Source organism: Accipiter gentilis, chromosome 8, assembly GCF_929443795.1.
Source record: "Accipiter gentilis chromosome 8, bAccGen1.1, whole genome shotgun sequence".
Lineage (NCBI taxonomy): Eukaryota > Metazoa > Chordata > Aves > Accipitriformes > Accipitridae > Astur > Astur gentilis.
The window spans coordinates 1,451,666-1,475,554 of record NC_064887.1 but is presented as its reverse complement, the minus strand read 5'-3'; the positions used below and the strand labels follow the sequence as shown (position 1 = coordinate 1,475,554).

The 23,889-nt window shown below is 45.0% G+C and overlaps 2 protein-coding genes across 2 annotated transcripts in view; one reads left to right on the top strand and one right to left on the bottom strand.

Annotated features, from left to right (window-relative positions):
- The window catches only part of ANKRD13C (ankyrin repeat domain 13C), a 28,984-nt gene extending 27,868 nt beyond the window's left edge, over window positions 1-1,116 (bottom strand). Inside the window, exon 1 of the mRNA XM_049808194.1 lies at window positions 546-1,116. Within this exon, the coding sequence (XP_049664151.1) occupies window positions 546-897 (352 nt within the window). The 5' untranslated portion in view covers window positions 898-1,116. The remainder of the gene's footprint in view (window positions 1-545) is intronic.
- Window positions 1,117-5,189: 4,073 nt separating this feature from the next.
- CTH (cystathionine gamma-lyase) lies at window positions 5,190-23,302 on the top strand. The gene is made up of 12 exons (XM_049808201.1): window positions 5,190-5,385; window positions 7,082-7,163; window positions 7,712-7,807; window positions 10,784-10,893; window positions 11,544-11,675; window positions 13,692-13,749; window positions 14,548-14,625; window positions 16,088-16,240; window positions 16,451-16,572; window positions 18,452-18,504; window positions 19,714-19,852; window positions 22,548-23,302. Exons 1-12 carry the CDS (start codon window positions 5,224-5,226, stop codon window positions 22,566-22,568), a joined length of 1,206 nt encoding a protein of 401 aa, XP_049664158.1. The 5' UTR covers window positions 5,190-5,223; the 3' UTR covers window positions 22,569-23,302.
- Window positions 23,303-23,889: the final 587 nt, after the last annotated feature.

The following is a 23,889-nucleotide window of genomic DNA, read 5'->3' as shown; positions in this document are numbered from 1 at the left end:
AGGAGCAGAGAACAAGATTTTGGCTCTTTCAAACCCAGAACTAAAGCATTTAAACGGAAAAATTTAAAAAAAAAGGTTTGCTTTGCCTTTTTTAGCCGGGGGGGGGGGGGGGAATAATCAAAGATCGTTCCACCAACGGCCGAAGGAACCACTCCTGAGCGCTCTCACCACCTCCAAAAGCGAACAGGTGACAGTTCAGACACTTTACAAAAATTATTTTTTTTTTTTCTTTTCCCCTCAAATGTAGGCGGTTTGGGACGCGAAGCAACACCCGGTAAGAGGAAGCTCTCCCGGCATTACGCCGTTACAAAAGCCGGTACGGTGCTCACCCGCATTACGAAAACCTCCACGAATTTTCCAAGTGCGAGGTCTCGGAGAGAGAGGAGACGAGGTCTCGGGCGGAGCAGGAGCGGGAGCCGGAGCGGGAGCGACGGCTCCGGCGGAGCCCGCGGCAGCTCCCCGCAGCGCGGCGGGCCAAGCGGCCGACCCCTCCCGCCAGGCCCGACCGGCTCCGCTTCCCCCCGCCCCGTTCCCCGTCCGCTCACCGTGACTGTCCTTCTGGCCGATGCCCTGGGTCCGGATGAGGGCCGAGAGCCGCCTCACGTCCCCCTTGAAGACGCACTCGTGCACGGGGAAGTGCGCCGGGCACTTGTCGGGCTCGGCGGGCGGGCCCGTCCCGCCGGCCGCCGGCCCCCCCTTCAGCGGCAGCCGGTGGTGGTGGTTGCTGAAGATGCGGTGGCCCCCGGCCCGGCCGCCCTTGCCGCTGCTCCCGCGCCCGCCGGTGAAGATGCCTCCGGGCGCGGCGGCCGCCTCCTCCTCGCCGGGCGCCAGCAGGTCCCCGTCCTCCTTGCTGGGCTTGTGGTCCCTGCGCAGCGAGCGCAGCTTCTCTCCGGTCATCGCCAGCGGCGGCGGCCCCGCTGGGCGGCGGGGCCCCGCCGGGAAGGCTCAGCCGCGGACCGGAGGGTCGATACTCTCAGAGCCGCGGCGGCGAGTCCCGTCCCGTCGGCATCCCCCGCCAGAAGCACCCGAAACACCGCCGCGCCTCAGGAGCCCGCCGGGACCCGCTCAACGGCCCGGCGCCGCCGCCATCTTGGCCGACTGCTCCCGCGAGAGGCGCGGCGCCAGGCGAGACTTGCCCGGGCACCGCGAGACTGCGCGGAGGGCGGCAGCAGCAGCAGCAGCAGCAGCAGGAGGAGGAGGAGGAGGAGGAGGAGGAAGGCGGGAGGCGGTAGCGGGGCTGAGGCGGCGTGGGCCGGTACCGCCCCTGGCTCGTCTCGGCGGGTCCCCTGAGGGCCCGGCGCTTCCCCTTGCGGGCCCTCGGCCGGGGCGGGGAGCCCGCGGGCGGCCGTAGGCGAAGGCCGAAGCCCCGGAGTGCTGCGCTGGCTCTTGGGGTTGTGTATCCTTCGCAGGGATTTACGCGCAGGCTGGTGCGTCTGCCTTAAGAATGTATCCGGCATTTCCAGGGAAAGAGCTGCTGCTTGCACTGGCAGTAAGGGCCTGCCGTCGCCTCACGGGTGCGGGGAGAGGGAGTACCTTGTGGGCCAGGCAGCTCGCCGTTCTTCCCCTGAGGTGACTGCATTTGGCGGAGGACCGTGCCTTCCTACAGACCTCGCATCCCTTATCCTTGGACCGCGACTGCTGCTACAGCACAGGCTCTGGCTGTTGGGAAGCGCTCCCACCTACCCAGGCTTAGCTCAGCCTGCCGAGGGAGGGAAGCACCGTCTCTGGTGCTGCGTATGATGAGGGAAGGACCCGGATTCTCGGTCCGTTGCAAAAACCTGCTGTGATGGCTCCTACGGGCTCCTCTCGTCCGAGGTGGATCCAGGAGTGCCTTGGGTTGAGGTTTAGTTACACAACTGTGTAGATGACGGCGTACGTTCTGTACGTTGTGGAGCGCCAGAGGTACAAACAAACCACACAACAATGGAATAAATAAATGAGATGAGCCAATTCCCCTTGTTTGCTAAGAGAACAGAAGCTGTGGGTTACTTCCCGGGTCACGAAAGGCCAAGGGATTTCACAACACAATCTCAAATCCACACTCGCACGTCTCCCCCGGCCCTCCTTCCGTGAATCCCCTTGTGAGCCAAGAAATAGGCTGCTAGTGCTGTTCTGAACAAAACGTTGCCCAGTCCCTTCATCTATTTCCCTTTTTTGCGTAGCTATTTCATTCACAGAGGGAAAGGGAAATAGAAGGAAAAGACCCAGCGGGATACACGACTGTGAAACAAGAAGTTATCTGGAGAATGACGGGACCTGTACAAGTTGTCTTCCTCAAAAGCACATGCAGGAAAAGGGAAAGGCGAGACAGCCATCCTGTCCTTACATCAGTCCTTGTAGACGCATTATCATCTTACAAAGTAACTGCGTTAGGTTCAGAGCTTCCAGATTTCCCTGCAGGACCTCCTTCTTTAGCGCTAGTTCTGCAAGTATCTACTTACTATAGTGGAATGAATCATTTAAAAAATGATGATGTATCAAATTCCAGGTAAACTGGATTTTTTACTAATGCTTCCAGGGGAAACAACCTGCAAGTTGTCAGGAAGATTAGATCTGCTGTGATAAATGAACCACCTTTCTGGGTCACCTCTTTCTTTACCCAATTTGCATCATCTCCTCTCCTACTAAGTGGCTAAGAAGAATTCTAGGCAGAGATGAGAACTATGAAATATGATTTCCTGTGCCTGCTGTCTTCAGAGTGACAGCACAGCTGCTTCCCACACAGCTATTTACAATTTTAATACGGAATTTTAAATAAGTCTAGGGGGGGAAAAAAATAGTCACCTTTGCCCTATACTCCATTGGTCTTTCCGACAAGATTTTTCTGGCTCTTCCTCTTTTTAGAGAAAATTGAAACCCACTTACAAACAGAATTTGAGAGGTTGACACTGTTAGCAACTCCCATGTCTCTTGTCCGTTCTCCAGTGCTGCACAAGAGGCTGTTTGCCCTGGTGCCGTGCTGGAAATGTGCAGTGCACAGCTAGTCTTGTGGAGGAGAGGTACTAGCTCAGGTTTTAGCTGATGTTGGAAGCTTCACGTTGCATTCTTAATTACTGGAGGCCAGCTAAGAGGAGACAGACGCATGAAGTCACTGTTTACCAGCTTATTATGGAGTCCCTTATTCAATCCAGAAATACAATGAATGTATTACTAAAGGTCACTGCTCTGTGAAAACTGGCGTTTGTAGTCAATCCAGATGTCCTTCCGTGCTAGGACTTTATGGCGTAATTGTTATACACCTACAAGTTCTTGAGAATGTTTGGGGTTTTTTTTACCATCTAACAACAGAACTTGGTCTTGTTTATATTCTCCATCTTAAATTACTTAAGTTGCTCTCTTCCAAGCACTAGTCAATTCAGATAAAAGTAGCAGGATCAGATATTGTGGCAGAGTGGAACTGCATCTTCCACAGTTTCTGGGCTGTGAGTCTGTGGAAACTTCAGTTAACAGAACTCCTCAAGTAGGATATAAATAACAGAGGAGTAATTTCTCGTGGGTGTGTTCCTCCAGGAAAGATGCTGACTTTTTTAGTATATAAATGAATAGGTCAAAAAATAGAGAGGAATAAAAAAGACTAAATTTGTACAAAACCCAAAGATAGGCAGTAAATGAAAATAATACACTGTAAGCGTGCATCTGCGTTTATTCTATCTGTAAGTCTAGCAGTAACATTTAAACTTATGAAGTGTACCTAAGAGAATATCGAAAGCACCCGAGTATAGAGAAATGCTCTCTGGTCTCTGTTTCCCTTACTTCCACAAGGCAAAACAAAACTAAATGAGGTCCTGGAGGACAGTGAACGGAATTTGCCAGCTCTGGAGAAATTAGCTTCTGCTTCTCCCAGGCATTCAGAATGACTGGCTTGAGAGATGCTAGAGAGCAATACATTCTTCAAAGTGACAAAGAACATTTAGGGAAATTAAACTTAACAGGAAAAAAAGTAGGTAAGAAATTTTAAGACATCGTAGCCTGAATGGCTTCCGTTCAAGTGGAAGTATTAATTCTCTTTTCAGCTGGTGCTGTCCCGAAGCACTCCAGAAATTTTTATGTCTCCTTACTACAAAGAAAAACACGCAAGCTATTTACTCAGGTTGCTCAGGCTAATCCAGGGGACTAGCTTCTGCAGAGTTCCTCTTTGTGCTTTACTCGGTGAAGTGCTTCAGCAGCCAGTTGTGGGGATATTGGGGTGAGGATCCGTGCCCGTGAAAGGAGCAATAGCACGGAAGACCTGTATACTTACTTACGGGCAGGTCAACCTCCTCCTTTCTCCAGAAACGGCTGCAGAAGACTACTGTGGGCTACGCGCTGGAGGTAGAGGAAGAAATTTTGTACGACAAGGAAATAATTCAGTTTTCCTCTTTGTCTCAGCTTGGCTACCCTGAATTTCATAACAGAAACTATTATAAAAAGAAAACAGACCCTTTATGATACTGCCCGAGATTCGCTGGCCACCGGAGACTTTGTGACCAGGTGTCCTGGCAGTGTGGCAGGTTCAGAGCAAAACTTTGCCCATGGGATTTATGTAGACTTTTTCAGAGGAAACAGATTTGTCACCACGGAGGACTAAATTCCTCTGGTCTCGGTTTCAGGTTTCTACTACGTGCTGAGGCTGAAAAACGGCCTTGAGGATAACCGGTGTATTTCTTCCACTTATGTCCAGCGTTGCTCTAAATTTACCTGCAGATGGCACGACAGTTGTTTCAAATTCAGCCCGAAACGTAAGAGAAGAAGGTGCCGGCGTTAGGAAAACTCCTCCACCGTTTAGGTGGCGGGACCTCGCTGGGCGGGCTGCCGGCCTCCGGCGCAAGACACGGTTTCCCTGCGGATGGCTGGGCCGCGCTCGGGGACCGAGCCGCGCTGACTCACCGCTTGGCCTGCCCGTGGGCTGGGACAGCGCTGCCGTTACCGCTACCGGCACCGCGGCGGAGGAGCGGAGCGGGTCGGGTCCGGCCCGGTCCGCCCGCCCGTCGTCAGTCAGTCAGTCAGTCAGTCAGTCAGTCATTCAGTCAGTCAGTCAGTCACCTGCGGGCGGGCGGGCGGTGCCGCAGCGGGAGCCCGCTCCTCTCCCTGAGGCGCGGGCGCTGCCCGGCCCCGCCCCGCCCCTCCCCGCCCCAGCCAATGGGAAGGGGCGGTGGCGAGGCCCCGCCCTCGCCGGGTCCCTCGGGGCGGGGCGGCGGCGGTGCCTGTGGTGCCGGCGGCGGCGGCAGTGGCAGGAGCGCGGCCATGGAGCGCGGCGGGGTGCGCGGCTTCTTGCCGCCCTTCCCGCACTTCGCCACGCAGGCCATCCACGCCGGGCAGGAACCCGAGCAGTGGCTTTCGGGCGCCGTGGTACCGCCTGTCTCCCTCTCCACCACCTTCAAGCAGCAGGCCCCCGGGGAACACGCGGTGAGTGCGGTCGCCGGCGGAGCCCCCCGCCCCAGCCGGGCATTGTCCACACCGGCCCGGCCCCACGGGGAGGTGGTGGTGGGGGGGCTCCGGGGCGGTTCGGGGATCTGGGGTCAAAGCCGTCGCCTTCGGAGGTGCGGCTGGGGACACCGCGAAGGCCCGCGGCCCGGCCCGGCGTGGCCCGGCCCCGCATGGCCTGGCCCGGGTCGGCGGGCTGCCCCGGGCGGTGCTGGCCGGCCGGGGAGGGGGGGACTGGGGAGGCGGCAGACCCCGGGAAGGGGAAGGGGGGGGGGGGGTGTCCCGATTTGTAGCGCTTGGAAATATTTTCCCTCGTGCTAGCTCTTGGGGGAAAAAAAAAAAACCAAACCCAAACCCAAACCGTCTTTTTCCCACCGGCAGAGGTGGTTTCTCCCGCGATGGGCTGGAAGGCACCTTTAGGGTGGTTTTCGGGGTGAAAACCGCCTGAAGAGGGGCACCCCGCGCCCCTCGGACTCGGCAGCCTCCGCTCCGCTGCGTGCGTGGGTGCGAGGTGCAGGAACCCGCCAGCCCTGCTGAGGTTCAGGCCTCGGCCCGGTGGTTTTCACGCAGTCGGGGACTTTCTCGAAGTCCGTCTGATGACAAGGCTTTAGTTTGCCGCTGGGGCCAGGCAGAATACGTTTTCTCGTTTACGCAGATTGTGTAAGAGGCTCTTTCTGTTGTCCTTCCAAACCAAATGTATATATCGTAAGTATTTTGTGGATGCGTTGTGGAAAGTACTGGAAGCGTTTGCGTTGATCTGTCATGAAGTTTCTGGTGGCTACCGTGCACGTGTGAGGGAAACGGCACAAGTTTGCAACTCCTAAATTAGTATTTGTTCCAAACCTGAGGTCCAAACATGACGCTGTGCTGGTTGGGCAATAGGAATTTGCCTTGTGATCTTTGATTCCACAGAAAATCACTCACACAGACTAAAATTGTGAATGCTTGTAAGTAGGTAGCTGTGTTGAAGAAGACCACAGAAGAAGGAGTCACACGCTGCTGCATTCACGTGCTGATGATAAAGTGGCCGTGTTCTTGCTGGAAGCTCTGTGAGAGCGGTCTGCCAGATTCCTGAATATGATCAAGTTGTCATTAAACAGAAATCTTGAAAGTACGCAAACACCAGGACGCTTAGCCAGGTTCTCTCTGTAACCAGTGCATCTGTGCAGGCATGACTATCGGGTTTTTTTCTCAGTATTCACATAAAAGCTGTTGCACTTGAACGTGGAACTTGGCCTGATTGCATGACAGGGAAACGTTTGAGCTTGCAAGAACTTTTGATGGGTACAGGTTGGCACTGGCCAATGCCCTCAAGCAGAGCATCGTGGAGATGGGACACATTCTTTCTGATAACGTAAGGATGAGTGGACTGTGTCAGCCCAAGGCCTTTTCTCCAACAGTGACCAGAGATGGATATCTAGGAAAAAGTAGGAGAATGTGGCTAGCAGCATGATACTTCCCCCAGTGCATCCCTAGAAACCATTGTCAGGTTGGGGATGCCCAGTCGGATGTTGTGTACAGCAGCTTGACGTAGCCAGAAAACCAGCCTGCTGTTCTTGGAGGAGGTGGAGACTCAGTGTTGAGAGTGAGGGCTTTTTAAGGAACCTGGGACTAACGCTGTACAAAACTCTCTCGGTGCTCTCTTTTAAGTTATGTTTGTTTCTTGCTTTCACAACAGGGTTATGAATACAGCCGGAGTGGAAACCCTACCCGGAATTGCCTAGAGAAGGCTGTGGCAGCGCTAGATGGAGCTAAATACTGTAAGCAATTAATAGGTTCTTCAAGTAAGATGTCAGCATGTGTGTCTCCTGACTGTCTACAGTAGGCATAACTTGGGGAGCAAGGACACTGAGCTGTCAGCAGCAGCTCTATCACAGCAAGGCTTTCACAGCTTCTGACTACTGGTGATGGGCCAGAGCTGCTTTGTGGTGTGAAAAGGGTCCAACGCTTATCGTTCAGGAAAGTCCAGCTCAATCACTGGGCTTTCTCTAGTGCTTCCTCTTGCTGCATTTGATGTCTAATCTAAACTGAGTCTGTCCTTTTGCAGCAGCACTGAATGCAGTGGGGAGCGGGAGCCAGGCAGCAGCTGTTACCAGACTGTGTTACCAGTGTTCGTCCTGGGTTCCACTCTGTGTAAAATCAGGCTGCTGCTTCTACTGATTCAACTTTATGAGTGAGATAGCATAAGCGAGAATGACCGAACAGGTTCCTTTTAAAAGCAGCAAAGTGAGGAAAGCGAAGGCAAGTTCGACAAGGTTGTATCACACTAAAATAAAGTCCGTCTGCCACTTACTCTTTTCTGTTTTAGGTTTGGCTTATGCTTCTGGCTTAGCTGCTACTTTGAATATTACTCACCTGTTAAAGGCAGGGGATACTATTATCTGCATGGATGATGTCTATGGAGGTATGTAAAGCACAAGTGTGTTTTTGATCTTCATTGTACAAGTGACTAAATGTACTTATTTGGGATTCTCACGAACTTTCTGAATTTCCCACGCAGGACCTTACTTTTCTTTAAAGCCTCTTCAAGTCATCAGAACACACCTGTCTGATTTTGGTGTTAGAAATTCAAACACTGAAAGATCCTGTGGCACAACATGGAGGTTTAAAAAAATATAGCTAACTAGTAATATATGCTTGAGTGAGGGGAAAATAACAACTTCCTAGCCTTGCATAGACTTGTTTGCAGAGCAGGACCCTCTGCATTCCAGCGTAGCAGAGCTTTCCAGCTTCTGGTATTTCTACTGTTTCTTTCCTAGGTTTGACCTGTTACCAACCAGCATTTTGTCTGGACTGTTTCAGACAACTATTCTGTCATCTTCCCTGAAAGCACAATTTGCATCTGTTATGCCCATGTCTTCTGAATGCTTCAGTGATGCTGCAGCCCACTATTAGGTTTTGACCTTGCATAGGGGTTTTTTGATCCATTTTTCCAAGAAACTCCCCAGTAACAGAGTGCATCCACCTCTGCCAAAGTCCTTCAAAAGGTTGATGCCACCCAAAATTCCCTAGTAGGAAGGTCTGCCAGGATGTCCTGTGGCAATCGGTGTCCTCCGCGACCGACTCCTGTGTTTCACTGATTGGCAAAGCTTGTCGTCTCCCTCTGTCTGCTTCAAGGCCTTGGCACAAAGATATCAAATCTGCTTTGTTTTCAAAGGAAGGTTAGAGAGGCCAGCAATAGGTAGCTTTTTAGAGGCCAGCAGCAGGTAGCGTTTTCCCACGCAATAGCTGGAAAACCTTTTAGTGAGAGTAATCACCTTTCCCATTGCTAAGAGTGATTACTGTTTGCCAGTCAGTTCTCTATGCTTGTGCACATCAAATGTAAATACACACATTTGCTTTTAATGTCTTAGTTCTGTCATGCCAGATAGCTCTTCTCCAAAGTACATCTGGAGCCAAGTTGAGTGAAGACAGCAGGAATCCCCGCTGACAATCTGCTCCTTTAATTCACAGCTCTCCCACCACAGAACTTGGTAAATCAAAGTCGTTTGGCCAAAGCATATGATCAGCTCCTGACTTCAGAAAGGCTCATAGGTGAATTTTTCAAGCAAAACCAGTTCACCTCATTAAAGCCTCAGCCCGTGGTGATTTCTGCAGAGACAAATTTTGTTGTTTCTTCCCTGAACTTTTTTTCATACTTTTGTTGTAAAGAGACCAGCTTCCACACGGACAGCCTTATTCAGTAGGGTTCACACCCCATGACTTGGGTCATCTGCAGATCTGCCGCTGGCCGCCGTGGTCAGGATGTATTCAGCCCCTTCATTCTTCCCTCGGTTATCAGGGGCTCCTTGTCCCCTAAGTCCCTCCTTGCTTTTCTCCTAGGCTGTTCTCTTCTGGCTGTTCCTAGCCGTCTTTCCTGCTCGCGTTCTTGCACGCTGCAGCCTGGTCCTTTGTGCGCCACTTCCTCGCCGTTGCCTGTGCTGACTGCTTTTTGCCATGTGGGGTTTACTCCTCCACCACGCTTGCCCTGTGCAGCCTTTCGTACTTCAGCCCTGTAGCTGAAGTGACTCAACCTTTGAGTCGCTGGCTACTGAGTGCTGGCATGTGTCCCTGCTCCCTCAAGGGTACACTAGCTTTGGTAAGCTTTTAGTGCATTTTTTGTAAAAAGCCTGGCTGGATAGGAGCGCGGTACTGTGCTTGCTAACTCAAATGAGTCTGCAGTATTCAAGGTTGTCAGAAAAGCAGTAAAAGGAATTGAAAAGCTCTCGGGCAGTGCTGGAAAGCATATTGCCTGGGACGTGTTTAAGAGGTGCTGGGTTTTGAGAGGTGTGAGGAGAAGCTGTAGGTAGTTGACATCTCTGAATTCTGAGCCATGGCTGTAACTTCTTAAAAGGGCTACTTTCAGTGTAACCTCTAATTTTCATCTAAGGATTTTTTTGTAGTGTGCTATTATTAAAAGTATGTAAGATTACTGTAGAGCAACTTTTCTGTGGTTTGTATTTGTAGGGTTGACAGCCTATGTGAGAATTTCCCATGCTTGAATAAGCTGCTTGCAGCACAAGAGAGAATTTAATATATAGCTTATTGTAGAAATAGAAGTGTTTCCTTAAAAAAAAAATAAAAAATATTCAGACATAGTGTTCAGCACACAGAATCACAGCCTGCGTGTACTATGACTTTAGGGCTAGATTGCAAACTGCTGTTCTGCGTAAGTGAGTAAATGTTAAATAACCTTGGCAGGAAGACCTAATGAATTAATTTTTAATCCAGTCAGTGTTGCCAGATAGTCAGTATGTTGCACATCTGGTGATCAACTTGGTTGCTTCTGGTTGCTTCTTTTAATCTTTCCAATTAAAGGCTTCCAAGACAAAGGAAGGAAATAATCACTTTTTTATTTTTCCTCGCTACATGTTTATTTAATGGAATGATAAGAAACACAGTAGCTGGAGTCTTCGCCTTGATTTTTCTTCTCCCATGTTCTCAATTAAGCTTATTAAATAGAAAAAAAAAAAAGAGTTTTAAAATATGTTATGGAAAAAAAGTTATTAAAAGTGGGGTGGGGAAAGAGGAGATAAAAACTGGAACTGCTGGCTTGTACATGGCAAAGGGCTGGAGGAAAAGTTAGAAGCAGGCAAACTAACTGATTAACCCCCACCCCCTCCTGAACAGCTGTTAATTGAGAGTACTTCATAAGTTGCTCTGAATCCATTTTCCTATTATTACTTTTCCATGATGTTTAAAACTACAGCGATGTTTAAACTTTTTAGAAATAAAAAAGTACCAATGTGCCATTTATGGTGTACAGCATAAAACTGTACCCTCCTGACTTTCCATGGATGCATACAAGAGACTGGAGATCAGTGAAGAAAAGTTAAGGAAGATGTTTCATTTTGTGTCTCTGATTTTTTTGTTTGGTTTGGTTTTGTTTGGGTTTTTTTAGGCACAAACAGATACTTCAGGAAAGTAGCCATGAAAATGGGTTTGAATGTATCTTTTGTTGACTGCACAAAAATTGAATGCCTGGAAGCTGCAATTACACCCCAGACCAAGGTAGGAGAGAGCGAAATCGCTGAACTTAATGTTGTTAATTAATTTTATTCTTGCTCTTGTTGTATGGGGTGTATGTGTCGAGCAGAAGGGTCTGCAGAGGTGGCCTCTGAAGTGACAGGTTGGGGCACAGCTGGCTGCAACATGTCCCCACTGCAGGCCACTTGGTGATGTTTGTGGTGCTTCACTGAAAACATTTTAAGAAGGGCAAAGAACACCAGAGAGAGAGGGAAGGATGGAAAAGGTAAGAAACAGCAGAGGGAACACCAAGGTTGGAGGAGGTGCTGCGTGGCACTGGAACAGGTAATCCCCTGCTCCAGTGGAAGATAATTCAGCTGGAAAAGGCTTACAAACTTCTGGGTGTAAAGACTTTCTTCTGCCTATGTCAGGCCACCTTCAGATGTGATGCACCTGAGTTTTCAAAAGCCTTGATGATCTTCCCATGCATCAGTTGTTTTTGTGGAGAATATTACCTCTCCCAAGAAACCTTGCCTTTCTTCAGTAGGGATGCTTTCTTATTTCCACTCTGCAAACCTGCACAGGAAGCTGCTTCCCACAAGTTAACATTTAAAAGCACTTATGACTTACACATGTATCCTCAACAGCACTGTAAAATCTCTAAACTGATATTTTGTGTTGTTGAATTACTGCAGCTCGTTTGGATTGAAACACCCACAAATCCCACATTGAAGGTCATTGACATTCAGGCCTGTGCAGATGTAGTACATAAGCATAAAGATGTTCTTCTAGTAGTAGACAACACCTTTATGTCTGCGTATTTCCAGGTAAGTACTTTGTTTGTTTACAATTACCCTGTTATTTCAGTGTATTTGAAGATACGTTTTTAAAATGGAAGCACTACCAAGGAACTGTAGTTTTGATCTATGCATTGTAAAATTACCTGTTCTGTTTGTAAATACAACCCATGTACTGCTGCTTTTTACATTAGTAAAGATGGTATGCAAAGTATTTTATAGCTAGCCATATACCAGTATGATAGCAGCAAAAGCAAAATAGCTCAGCAGTCAAGTAAACACACCTCATTAAGACAGTCAGGTAAGCTATTGGGAGAATGGCTTCTCTGCCATTCAAAAAATCACATTTTTTAGTTCTCACTGATGGAAATCATAACAGGCCTGTGTCCTGTTTTCTAACTTTGGCCTTTTTATACCAGTTCTTCTGTATATGCTGTTTATGATCTGTTCTGAACTACCTGATATTCTAAAAAAGGTAGTGGAAGAAAAAGTTAAAACAAGCAAACTTTGTTAAAGCTTTCTTTGAGACATTCAAGTTACCTTTTTCTTCAATATTTTGGTGAATGTGTGGCTTAGAAGTTTGAAATTTTGATCTCAAACAACTGGCATAACTTTTCTGCTTTTATAACTAGAATACATGAAGCGAAGACAATTTCTTAAGTTCTAAAAATGCTTCAGAATAATAAACGTCAAAGTCTTGTTCATCTTAACATAGGCTACTAATAACTCATGTGTATTTCTCAGGAGACCAAGCTAATCACTTCTATTTTAGGTCTAAAGTAAAACTTTTTTATGAGTGCCAAAGGCAAGGTGTCTTTGTTAAGGGTACTGGGAGCTTTATAGATTAAGAGTTTTACAGAAGGTGTTAATGCTTAGCTAAAGTGGCACTTGGTTTTCTCTTGTACATACCAAAGCCTTGGTGATTTCCCCCCCCCCCCTCAATGTGTATTACTTCAGAAAGTCGTGTGTGAAAGAAGAAAAGTGAGCATCCGGATATATGAGCTAGTTAATGTATCCTTTATTGGCCAGGTGCTAAGAGAAAGTCAGTTGTAATGATTAATTCTAGTAAGCATAATAGGTAATGTCTTTAAACCCTTCCAGACTGCTGCTGATACACTGTACTAAGATGATCATAATTTTAGAGTGATTTATATAGCTATATTGAATGTAAATGGCACTGGTGCTTATGCTACCATTCTCCTGGCCGCACATTGGGAACGCACATTATCCACGTTCCTTGAATAGATGTCCGCGTTTAATCTGACAGCAGCAGTCTTTTATTCTAAATCTGCTTGTTTTGTTACCTTTTAACACATTGATACTCTTCAGTCTTTATAAAATGTTTATATTATGAGCAAAGTCCTTTACTTAGTAACCGATTTAAAAAAAATGTTGATGAGCAAGAAGTAATGAACAATATCTCAGTTTGCCTCACCTTAAAAAGGCTTCTGGGAAGAAAACTGGGAGGTTAGGGAAGAGAGACCTGGCAAACAAAACCCTTTGCACTTTCTTCAGGTTTTCAGTTGTTCTTTCGGTGCAGTATCACCAATACTGATACCTAGAAAACAATGCAATTTTTTTTGCTTTGCAGGCTATGTTGAGGTCTTCATTTTCCAAGGAAATATGCTTCATAGTAAATACCATTACTTATCCTGCCTCATCCATAACCAATATAACTATTTTTTTTCACAAATATGAACAGGCTGTATGTTAGATGTATTCAATCAGTCCTCTCCCTGAAGCCAGTGGGAATTATTTATTGTGGGTTCTTTTTATTGTGCTTATCTTGAAGTCAGAGTGCTTTCCTGTACTATTGTTTTTGTCACATATTCTATCTATCTTAATTCTCAGGTTTTTGTTTAGAGTGTTAAGTTTCGTGTTAAGTTTTTGTGGTTTGTTTTGGTTTTTTGTTTTTGGTGTTTTTTTTTTTTAGTTTCTCCACCTATTGTTATTTTCTGTGTTGGATCACAGCCTTTCTTGATAGCTTGAAATGAACCAAAGTGCACACAAGCTTTAATTGGACCTATTATTTTAATTTCATTTCAGCGTCCTTTATCTCTGGGGGCTGATATTTGTATGTATTCTGCAACCAAATACATGAATGGTAAGTATGTGAGTTCAGCACAACTTGGGCTGGCTATTTAAAAGTCATTCTGGCTGCAGGCAGTTCACCAAAGCCAGTGTGCCAGTAGTTCTTAGATGGACCATTAGAGGAGATGGACCATTGAATAGATCATTAGTCTTCATAGCTCCTAAACTACCCCTGGGAGAAGGAATATTGACCTGACTTCAGGTAATAGACCTAGAGGTGTTTATAGCCATGTTGGCTTTAATTTGACTACAACAAAGCAAGTGGCTTCAGCAGAAGATAGCTGCCAGAAATTATATTAAGGTTCAAAGGAGGTTTCATACGGCTGTGTTGGACCCTGTCCAAAAGTACGTTCATTGTGTTGTTTCCCGAACAGCCCAGACATGGAGCTAACGTTACTGTACCTGTGCTGTAGCCACACATCCTTGGTGGTGTGCATAGAAGTGGAAGTTTTCTGGCTGGTGTTCGCTGCCACTAAGACAGCAGCCTGGTGCTGCTCCACAGGACGCACCTGATTTCTGTACAATGTCCTGCTTTCTGGCAGTTAGCGGCGGTGGGCTTGGGAATTGTCTGGGAGCATGTGTGCAGCACACAGCAGAGCACACTGCTGACCAGAGCTTTCAAAAAAGCTGAAATCTGCCTTATGATTCATGTGCTGCACAGGAAGGATGGCTGTAGCAATGAGAAGGAACCCAGTGTCTCGCAAAAATGGGACTGTATTAGCACCAAGACTGAGAAAACGGGGGTTTGTGGCAGAATGCTGGAGCAGATGGAGTGGTTGATTCTGTTCTTGTCTTCTCCTTGCATTTTTAGGGCATAGTGATGTTGTAATGGGACTTGTTTCGGTAAACTGTGATGATCTCTACGAAAGGCTCAAATTCTTACAAAACTGTAAGTTGTCAATATAGGAAATACCTTGAAATGAATTGTATTCAAATATACCAGCCTGTAATGGGAAACATGTTGCATGCACAGAAGTATGAAATCTATCTAGAGATGTAGCTCAGGCATTTAAATGTGCAGAAGTGTAAATGACTGGAGACAAAGTGGTAACACAGATCTAAGAAATCTGAATTCTCTTCTGTGCCTTTCACTGGTACACAGGGTGGCCTTATGCAAACATGATAACTTTCGGCATGCCTCTGTGGCTTCTCTCTCAAGTAAAGTTAATCCCACTGGTCTCCACATCCTAACTGCTTCTAGAAAAGTGCAGAGAGCAGTGTGGGTTGTTCAACACTTGTTCACCAGGGGCTGGTGAGTGGGGTGAATTGTCTGGTGGCAGGGGCTTGAATGCAGGCAGTGCTCTTTGCTGCAGGACTGTAATTCCCCTCTATCCCTGCTTTCCCCTAAGAAGTGTGTGCCCCGCTTCTCCCAAGAGGACTGAGCCGTGGAGCCTCTCTCTGTTGCCCTTCCCAGAGCCATGCGCTGGTGTGGCGCGGATTGCTCTGCTGGTGCTTTGTGCATCATGTGCAGAGGCAGGAGATGGGGCGCGTCCCGAAAGCATCAGATGCAGAGCGGCCGCGGTCTGTCTCCCATGTGCAGCACCTGCAGTTACGTGGGGCATGACTGCTTACAAAGTCTCTCTTTAGATTATAGTTAAGACCGTGGCAGAAAGAGCACCATCATATATGAAGAAGCATACAAACATTTAAGTTATAGAATCATAGAACGGTTTGGGTTGGAAGGGACCTTAAAGATCATCTCGTTCCAACCCCCCTGCCATGGGCAAGGACACCTTTCACTAGACCAGGTTGCTCCAAGCCCCATCCAACCTGGCCTTGGACACTTCCAGGGATGGGGCATCCACAGCCTCTCTGGGTAACCTGATCCAGTGCCTCACCACCCTCACAGTGAAGAATTTCTTCCTTGCATCTAATCTAAATCTATCATCTTTCAGTTTAAAGCCATTACCCCTTGTCCTAACCTAAATTATGCCTTTATTTAATTTCATCTAACTCGTGTCAAGTACATCTGGGTTTTTTTTTTAATTCATTCACACATCAGAGGATCTGCCTAATGCAGAATTTCCTTATATGGGTTGATTTTAACAATTTTACTGCCTCTTAACTGTAACGAATAAATTTCTGTACAGTGTTCTGTCTGCACTCTTGTCTACAACAGAAGGAGTAAAGGTATGTTACATCTAAGAAATTTAATCCTTGAGTCTTCAGCTTGTTAGTTCAGCTCATTAACTGGCTTCCCATGTGTGTGAGATGAGGAAGACAGATTGCATCAGATGTCTTTCCACTTGTCTTGTAACTTTCGACGTTTTGGAAATCAGGACTGTATTTAGTTTTACTAAAAAAACCCCAACCCCTTTGTTTTATGTGGAATATTGTTTCAATTTCTGTAGCTCTTGGAGCTGTTCCATCTCCCTTTGACTGTTACCTGTGCAATCGTGGTTTGAAGACACTGCAAATCCGGATGAAACAACATTTCCACAATGCATTAGCTGTTGCTCGATTTCTTGAGTCAGATTCCCGGGTGGAGAAAGTAATTTTCCCAGGTAGGTTGGCAAGAGTTCAGAGCGCGTGACATCTTAGAGTGATGGATTTGAGTACTGTAATACTACGTGTCGTTTGTGCACCCTTCACGTTTGGTGACTCTGGGTTAGGTGTCCACCTTGGCAATAGGCTGTTTCTACATAGCTGAGGGTGAGCTGCTTTACCCTTTGAAGTGATGGTAATTAACTTAAAGTAACTTCTACAAATTTCAGGCTTGCCTTCACACCCTCAGCATGAGTTGATCAAGCGGCAGTGTACTGGCTGTCCTGGGATGATAACCTTTTACATTAAAGGAAATATCAAACATGCTGCTACCTTTCTCAAGAACTTAAAGGTAAATGACTGTAAATACACACTGCCTTAGAGGGACTTGAGACTGTCCTTCTGAGGGTGATAATGGAAGGAATTTTTTTTTTTCTTGGGGTGGGGAGTCTTTCTCTGTACTTGCAAAGCTCCTAAAGTCATTTGGGTGTAACCATCTCTAAATAATAGATTATTTGTAAATGGGAGGCTAATGAGAGGGAAGAAAAGGATGCCTCAGCTCATTTGAAGTATTTGTTTACACAGTAGGGTGTAGTATATCCAGGTTAGCCCAGGCATTGCTTCTAATAAAGGGCCTGCATACCAGCCTTTTGCAAAAATACCTGTAGGATTTGAAAGCGGAGAAGCTGTGGCTGGTGTAAGACTGTCGTAATATTTCAAAGTACTGGTCAGGAGAAAAACCTATTGAGAAATGACATGAATCATGAAGCAAAGAGGGAGTCCCTCATCGTTGTTTGGGTTTTTTACCTAAACCATAGGCTTTTGCTCTTGTCTTTGCAATGTATTAATTCTGCCTGTGCTCTTTAATGTGTTTGCTAGTCTTGATCTGGTTAATTTGCATCCTGCTCTTGTGTCTTTGCTGTTTTGCTCTTGGAAAAACAAATCAATAATAATTGACAAAGGTAAATTAGAATTTCCTTCTCCTCCCTATCTTTCTTACTTGCCAGCTAATGTCATCAGCTGAAAATTAATTTACTAAAAATACAATTTTCCCACAAAATATCCTTTTACACGAGAGCGAGCTTTTAATCCTGGCTCAGGAGATCTACCAGCTTTGACAAAAAGTATCGGGGAATACATTCCAGGAGAAGTAGTTGCTTACGAGTATATTCGCTTCAGCCCTTTGACTTGGGTAACCATCAGTTTGTCACTAGGTTGGTACAAATGTAAAGCCATTTCCTTAAACCAGGCTGAGAAGAGGATTATTTTGTTGATAAGTTTAGTTGTGTTTTGGTTTTTTTTTTGTTTGTTTTTTTTTAAAAGGGAAAACAGTGAAAATGAGCAACCAGGGCTTTAGAGAAATGTTGAGGTCGGTAAGTGCATTCACAGCAGACAAATAGTGAATCTGTGTTTGACTGCAGCTGGCTCTCTAGAGAGCCTTTTTGTCATCCACAAATACCTGTCCATAATTCAAAGATCAGTGCTAAAAAAACTCTTACCTAACAGTAAGCATTTCACAAACACTAGTGCTGTTAAGCACTGAGAAATTTAGGCTGGTTTTCAAAATACTAAACTAACCATCAGACTCAAGGAATGAGGGAAAAAATCTGTTCAGCCTTATGGGAAGAATCTTAAATGTTTGGGTTTTTTCCCCATCAAGTCTGCCATTTGCCAGCCTGAAAAGTGTAGGTGTTAAATGCGAACAGTGATGAGTGATGCTGAAAGAAGAGTAAGGGTAGGATATGATCACTTAAACCTTAATTGAAATTTTTGAGATCCGAGTCTTACTTTGTTCAGACAGCCTGCTCTATCCTTCTTCTGAACAGAATGAAAACCGTGGTGGTGCCCAGGCAGAGCCTGCTCCCTTGTGTTGTGCATTTCCCTTCTGCTCTGCCTCCGTTGCTGCCCATGCGTTGCATTGTAGGAACTACTCCTGAGTTATATTTGCTCAACATGGGCATATTTTAATTTCAATTTTTGCATCAGTGTCCCCTTTAGGGCCTTTTTAGGATAAGTCTATTCTAAATCTTAATAGCTCTTAATCTGCTAAATGTATACTTTTTTTCCCCTAGATACAGCTAATACCTTTCATAATATAAAAATTATTACAGAAAAAATTGGAAAAAAACCCCAAACAAACCACTAAACGTTCCTTTTTCCTTAACCATCTCTTTCTAGGCATTCATAACCTTACCCTTCTTATGTTAACTTCTGTTTAATTTTTCCCCTAGGTTTTTACACTGGCTGAGAGTCTGGGTGGATATGAAAGCCTAGCAGAGCATCCGTAAGTCATTTGTCATCTTAAGTCTAAAGAAGCCGCAGAGTAACAAAAAATTCTTATGGGAGTTCTAAAATTTTCTAGTACACAAAGCCTAGATATTTTGCATATAACTGAGATTCAAGGATAGTATGTTGTATAGCACAAAACCCAGCAGCTACTCTGGAACTGAGTGTGACTTTTGTGAATATAAGAATGCAATGATGAAAGCATTTCCACGCTTCCTTGTTTTAACTGGGAGACTGAGAGACAATTTGTTGCTATGATAACAAATCCAAGAAATCAGTGTGTGTTTGAATAAGTCATATTGAGCAGATTTGGTCACACTGATGAGGAAAGAGGTCTGTCGTTCTGCCTGCTTACACAAGAGGGCACATTCAGTGTGCTACACCGAACTGCATCTGTCTCCATGTCAGGTAAATGTTGTGGGAATTTTAGTAATACTTAGTTGCCCCTGTCTAGGTTAAAAGGCTAACAACAGGATTTTTATGGAATTAAATTATTTTAATTAAATCCAGTTTGCTTTTCAAAAAGACATATGGAAAGTTATGGTTAAACATATATGCTAAATCATTTCAGTTACTCATTTTAGAATAACAGCAAATCTTAAAACACTGAAGCAGTTGAAAGGTGATTGCAGATCGGTGGATGTCAGTGACTGAGCATATGGGGGAAATAGCTTCTCACCTATATCCTCCATAGCTGGAGAGAATAAACTCTTCAGTGTAAGTGGGTACAGTTTGACAAGTGATCGGAGAAACCAGAACTTAAAAAAAAAAAAATATTAAAAAATCAGGAGATTTTATACTGGAGACTGTATACTATAGTTGTTTCTCCACATGCTTAAAGCAGAGCTTTTGGATACTCTTTTTTTTAGAAAAAAAAATTTAAAATATCTGGAAGGAAGAGGAATAGAATTTTCTCCTTTTTCAGTTCCAGATTGTTAAGTATCCTCTTCTTATTCCTCATTTGTAGCTTGGAAATACTGTACTGAAACGCTGGGAGATACAAGTCACTGACTTGTCTGCAGTTTGCATAATTTACAGTAACTGATGATAGGATCTCTTTCTATCTGTGGGTTAACCAGCAGGTGGTACATAAAAGGTGTAAAATCTTCATAGAATTTCAGGGGATACTGATGGGAAACAAATTTGTTTGGTCTTTACAGATAAAAGTAAAAACTTCTTCGAAAAAAGGCTAATTTTTTTCCTACAGGGCCATCATGACTCACTCTTCAGTGCCTAAAGAAGATAGGGAAGCTCTTGGAATTGGTGATACATTAATTCGCCTGTCAGTTGGTTTGGAAGATGAAGAAGATTTACTGGAAGACCTAGATCAAGCTCTGAAAGCTGCGGTAAGTGGGTTGTTACCTTAGTGCTGTCACTCTAAAAATAATTTCCCTTCTAGTCCTCTGCCTTTCTCACTAAACTGTCTCCTGGTAATTCTTACCTCACTTAATTTTTAAACTACTCATAAACGTTCCTTGCAGAGTGTGTGTACAGTTTTAAAGCTTTCATTTTTACGTTTTTCTGTGCAGCAAGGTTTACAATCCTTGTCAGTCACAATTTGAATTGACATAGATTCAGATACAGCAGACGGGATGTCCCTGGCCTCCGAGTGATGGGGATAGCCGCTAAAGCCAGGCTGAGGGGAGACTGTCATGCAGGCATCGAAGTGCTTAGTGTGTGCTTCAGATTTTTTATGTCATAGTTTTAGAGAGGGTTGAAATATATTAAAGAGCTTCAAGAAAAGAGCTTCTCCCAGACAGTAAGTCCAATAGTTGAGTAATGCTATTTTGTTTATAAGCACTACTTCTACTCTTCTACCCAAAGTTCTGTATTTCAGAAAATAGGTTAAAATTGTTACTTACACATGGTAATTACTGTGATGCCATGTAGTGACTTTTCTTCTCAAGGCAGGTCACCTAAAATTCATGAGGTATAGATGTGTATGTGTATACGCACGTGCATGTGTGCAGGGGAGAGGCTGGTTAAATGGGTACTGTCTTTTGGTTCTACGCAGATTTGTGCTGTGCTTTAGATCGGCTAATGCTGTGACTGAAAGAATAATGGGGTTTTTTGCAAGCTTTTTTTTTTTTTTTCCTGGAAAGGATTAGTCGTAGCTGAAAAATATAAAGTATGGGCACTTGACTTTGAACCGGTACATCAGTCTGATTGATCCCCTTTGGCAGCTGCAGACTTGCAGTTTGATGTACCAGTATTTCATTGCAGAATGTGCCATGTCGTACTGTACTCTATATTTATCATGCTGTGACTTATGAAGGGCATTGCCAATGTCTTTCGTTTCTGCAATTGCAGATAACTTATTAGGTGAGTTTCCCAGATGATCCTAGGAAGCAGATCATGTTGTGTGAAAGGTCCTTTCTTTTTTCCAGAAGGAGGTCCCTGACCTTTGGGTATGAAGGAGAATTCCTCTTGATGTGAAATCTCATGGCAGCTTTAGATCTGAATGTGTGAGCAAAGCATCTGAACCAGATGCCTTAAGGCTACCCAGGCACTCTGCCTCAACTCTCATTTTGTCTGTTCTCCAGAGCTTTAATGAAAGACTAAAATCCTTCCAACCTTCATAAGCGTAATTATGTGTTGGGGAGAGGAAGGAGAATTTCCTCCCGATCCTGGTGGGCAACAAACAGAGCCCAGAGGTATTGCTGCCAGAGGAAAGTGCCAGCCAGTCCTTGTAAATGCTGTTGGCGATCTCAGGATATCCATTGCTCAAGGATGCGTACTTGTCGTGGTTTAACCCCGGCCGGCAACTAAGCACCATGCAGCCGCTCACTCACCTCCCTCACAGTGGGATGGGGGAGAGAATCAGAAGTGTAAAAGTGAGGAAAAACTCATGGGAGTAAACACTACTTAGCAACAACTGAAAACATCAGTGTGTTATCAACATTCTTCTCATACTGAACCCAAAACATAACACTACACCAGCTACTAGGAAGAAAATTAACTCTATCCCAGCCAAAACCAGGACAGTACTAGATATTTGGTTCTTGTTGCAAGCTTAGTTTTTCTTCTCAGGAACTGCCAACTACTGTCACACAATCCCATCCATAAAATTTGTTATTCTGTCTTTACAACTTTAGGTTCTGTTCCCAAGTATCCTGTTTGCCTGTTACTGAACTTTACTCCTGGAAAGTCAAAAACTTTGATTTACAAAATCTAAATGTACTCTAGTCTGTATCCACTTGATCCCAAGTTGCTCCCACACAGGCAAATGTAGGTATTAGGCATGTTGCCACCAGGCAGTGAAAACGTTTCATCCAGGCAGCACGCTCTCTGCCACGCCGTGAGGTGGGCAAGGAGGTCAAAGAGAAGGAGACAAACCAAGGACTGCAGCAAGGCACACGCTTAAGAGGGCCTTCAGCAAGTATGGGAATAAAGTTTAATAAATAACCACACTAAAAAAGCATGCGTTTCCTTCTTCCTTTCTCACAGCTTGTACTTTTGTACTGTAGGAGCACCATAACTCTTGGTGGTTTCTCTGTTTGTTTTCTTTGAGTGGGAATTCTGCAGATTTGGTGGCTCCTCAGGAGTCCTTGTAATGCTGAGGGCAGAGTTCACAGTCTTTGGTGGACTTTTAGTCGGCTCCAAGTCAACGTCTGAGGCAGAGCTAGGTGCAGCAGTGCCTTTTTCGCCTCTGCACCCCTGCAGGCACCTGCATACCCCCAAAATAATAATAATAAAAAAAAGGTGTTTGAAATAGAGTTTTGTCTGTGTGAGAGAAAATGGTGGTATTGGTGGGCAAGTATAAATTTGAGTCCTGCAGTAATTGCAGGTGTATAGTAGTTTGATGTACTGTACAGACAGGAAATTTTTTGTCCCTCTTATTTTTCAGGGCGGGTTTTTTGGCATTTTTTTGGTTGGTGATCAGGAATATTAGCAACGGTAACTGCCTGTATTTCTATATGCCAGCACAGAGCATGACCATAATCTAATGCTAAAACGTATCTTATGAAAAGAAAAAAAAAAAAGTGCATGGTTGATATAGGTGCATAGCGTAATTCTCTCTGTTTTTCCTTCTCATTGCAGTTTGAAGACAATAAGGCTTGATGTTTAAAACTGGAACTTGAAATTGAACGTTGAAACGGCTAAAGAAGATGACACAGAAAGCCAAGTTGCTAATGATTTTCCTTTGATTTGCCTCTGAGAATTTAAATCTGTTCAATCCAATGCTGGATTCCCAGGGAGTTCTTACTTTGTGCCATTACATTTATTCTGCTGGTGTTTGGCTGTATGTGGACCGTGCACTATGGCACACAGCCTGTGCTCTCCTGTGGGTCTGTTTCTGTTGTATTGTAATCCTTTAGCTTTGGAATTTATGGAGTCAGTAAGTTGTGTTTGAGAGCAGCTGTGATGCACACTCAGGAATATTATCCCGGTTCTCTCAGTGGAGGTTGGCGTTTCTCATTTGTCCTGCTAAGGGTGCAAGGGTGTTAGGTCAAACGGGTTGGTTTCTTTTACTGCTCCTCAGGATGCACAACTGATTTTTCTCATATCTTCTAATCCAACAGTTCAATGTAAAAACTGTTGATTTAACTTAGATTTATTTTTTTTTTTTTTTTAATTAGGTTGGAAATGTGGTTAAATGCTTGCTTTTTCACCTGTTGGTATTTTATGGACTATTGAAAATGAAGTGAAATCCAATACCGGTAAACAATAGTAACTTTCTAAAGAGGATTCTTTTCCTTTTTTAAAAAAATCATGTAATGTTAACGATGGTAATGATTTGGTTTATATTTGGAATGGGAATAATTTTAATTAAAACATGCTTTGAATTTCCCTGATGTATTACTTGTTTTGACATTTGTGTATACTACTTACATTCAAAATCAGGTGATGAAATGACCCTGGATTTGTTTAAATTTTCCTACAGGAAAACGATGTCACTGATGTTTTTACTTTTGTCAAGAAAAAAAGATATAAATTCTAATGTGTAACAACTTATCCTGCGAATTGCAATGCTCAGGCAAGGAATATTCAGGTGCCCCAGGGTGCTGCTTGCTTGGGGTGTGCGGTGGGCTGCTGCCTGAAGCGCCCGGCAAGGCGTCAGCTCTGAACAGCCCTCAGCCCTCCTGCCCGCTTCCCCACGGCTCACCTAAATACCTGCGCTGAAGAACCACAAGTACTACAGGCATTTGTTACAAGACTGACTACACAGATCTTTCTCGGTAAAAACATCTAGATTTCCCAAACTAAATTAAAATTATACTTTCTGGGGGTGTCTTCTTTGTTTTGTTTCTTTCTCGGGTAGAGAGCTGACATGAAATGCGAGTTTGGAGACTTTCACTCGCCAGCTGATTAAAAGCTGCCTTAGATTATGGTATGGAACACCCTAAGGTGAGACGAGAGAGCTGTAGCCAGCTGCCGGTTG

What these genes read in the sequence shown, in the direction of transcription:
- CTH (XM_049808201.1), top strand. Translation starts at nt 5,224, where the DNA reads ATGGAGCGCGGCGGGGTGCGCGGCTTCTTGCCGCCCTTCCCGCACTTC. An exon ending in GCTAGATGGAGCTAAATACT is followed by an intron (nt 7,164 to 7,711) that starts GTAAGCAATTAA and finishes TTTCTGTTTTAG; the next exon opens with GTTTGGCTTATGCTTCTGGC. An exon ending in CCTTTCTCAAGAACTTAAAG is followed by an intron (nt 16,573 to 18,451) that starts GTAAATGACTGT and finishes TTTTTCCCCTAG; the next exon opens with GTTTTTACACTGGCTGAGAG.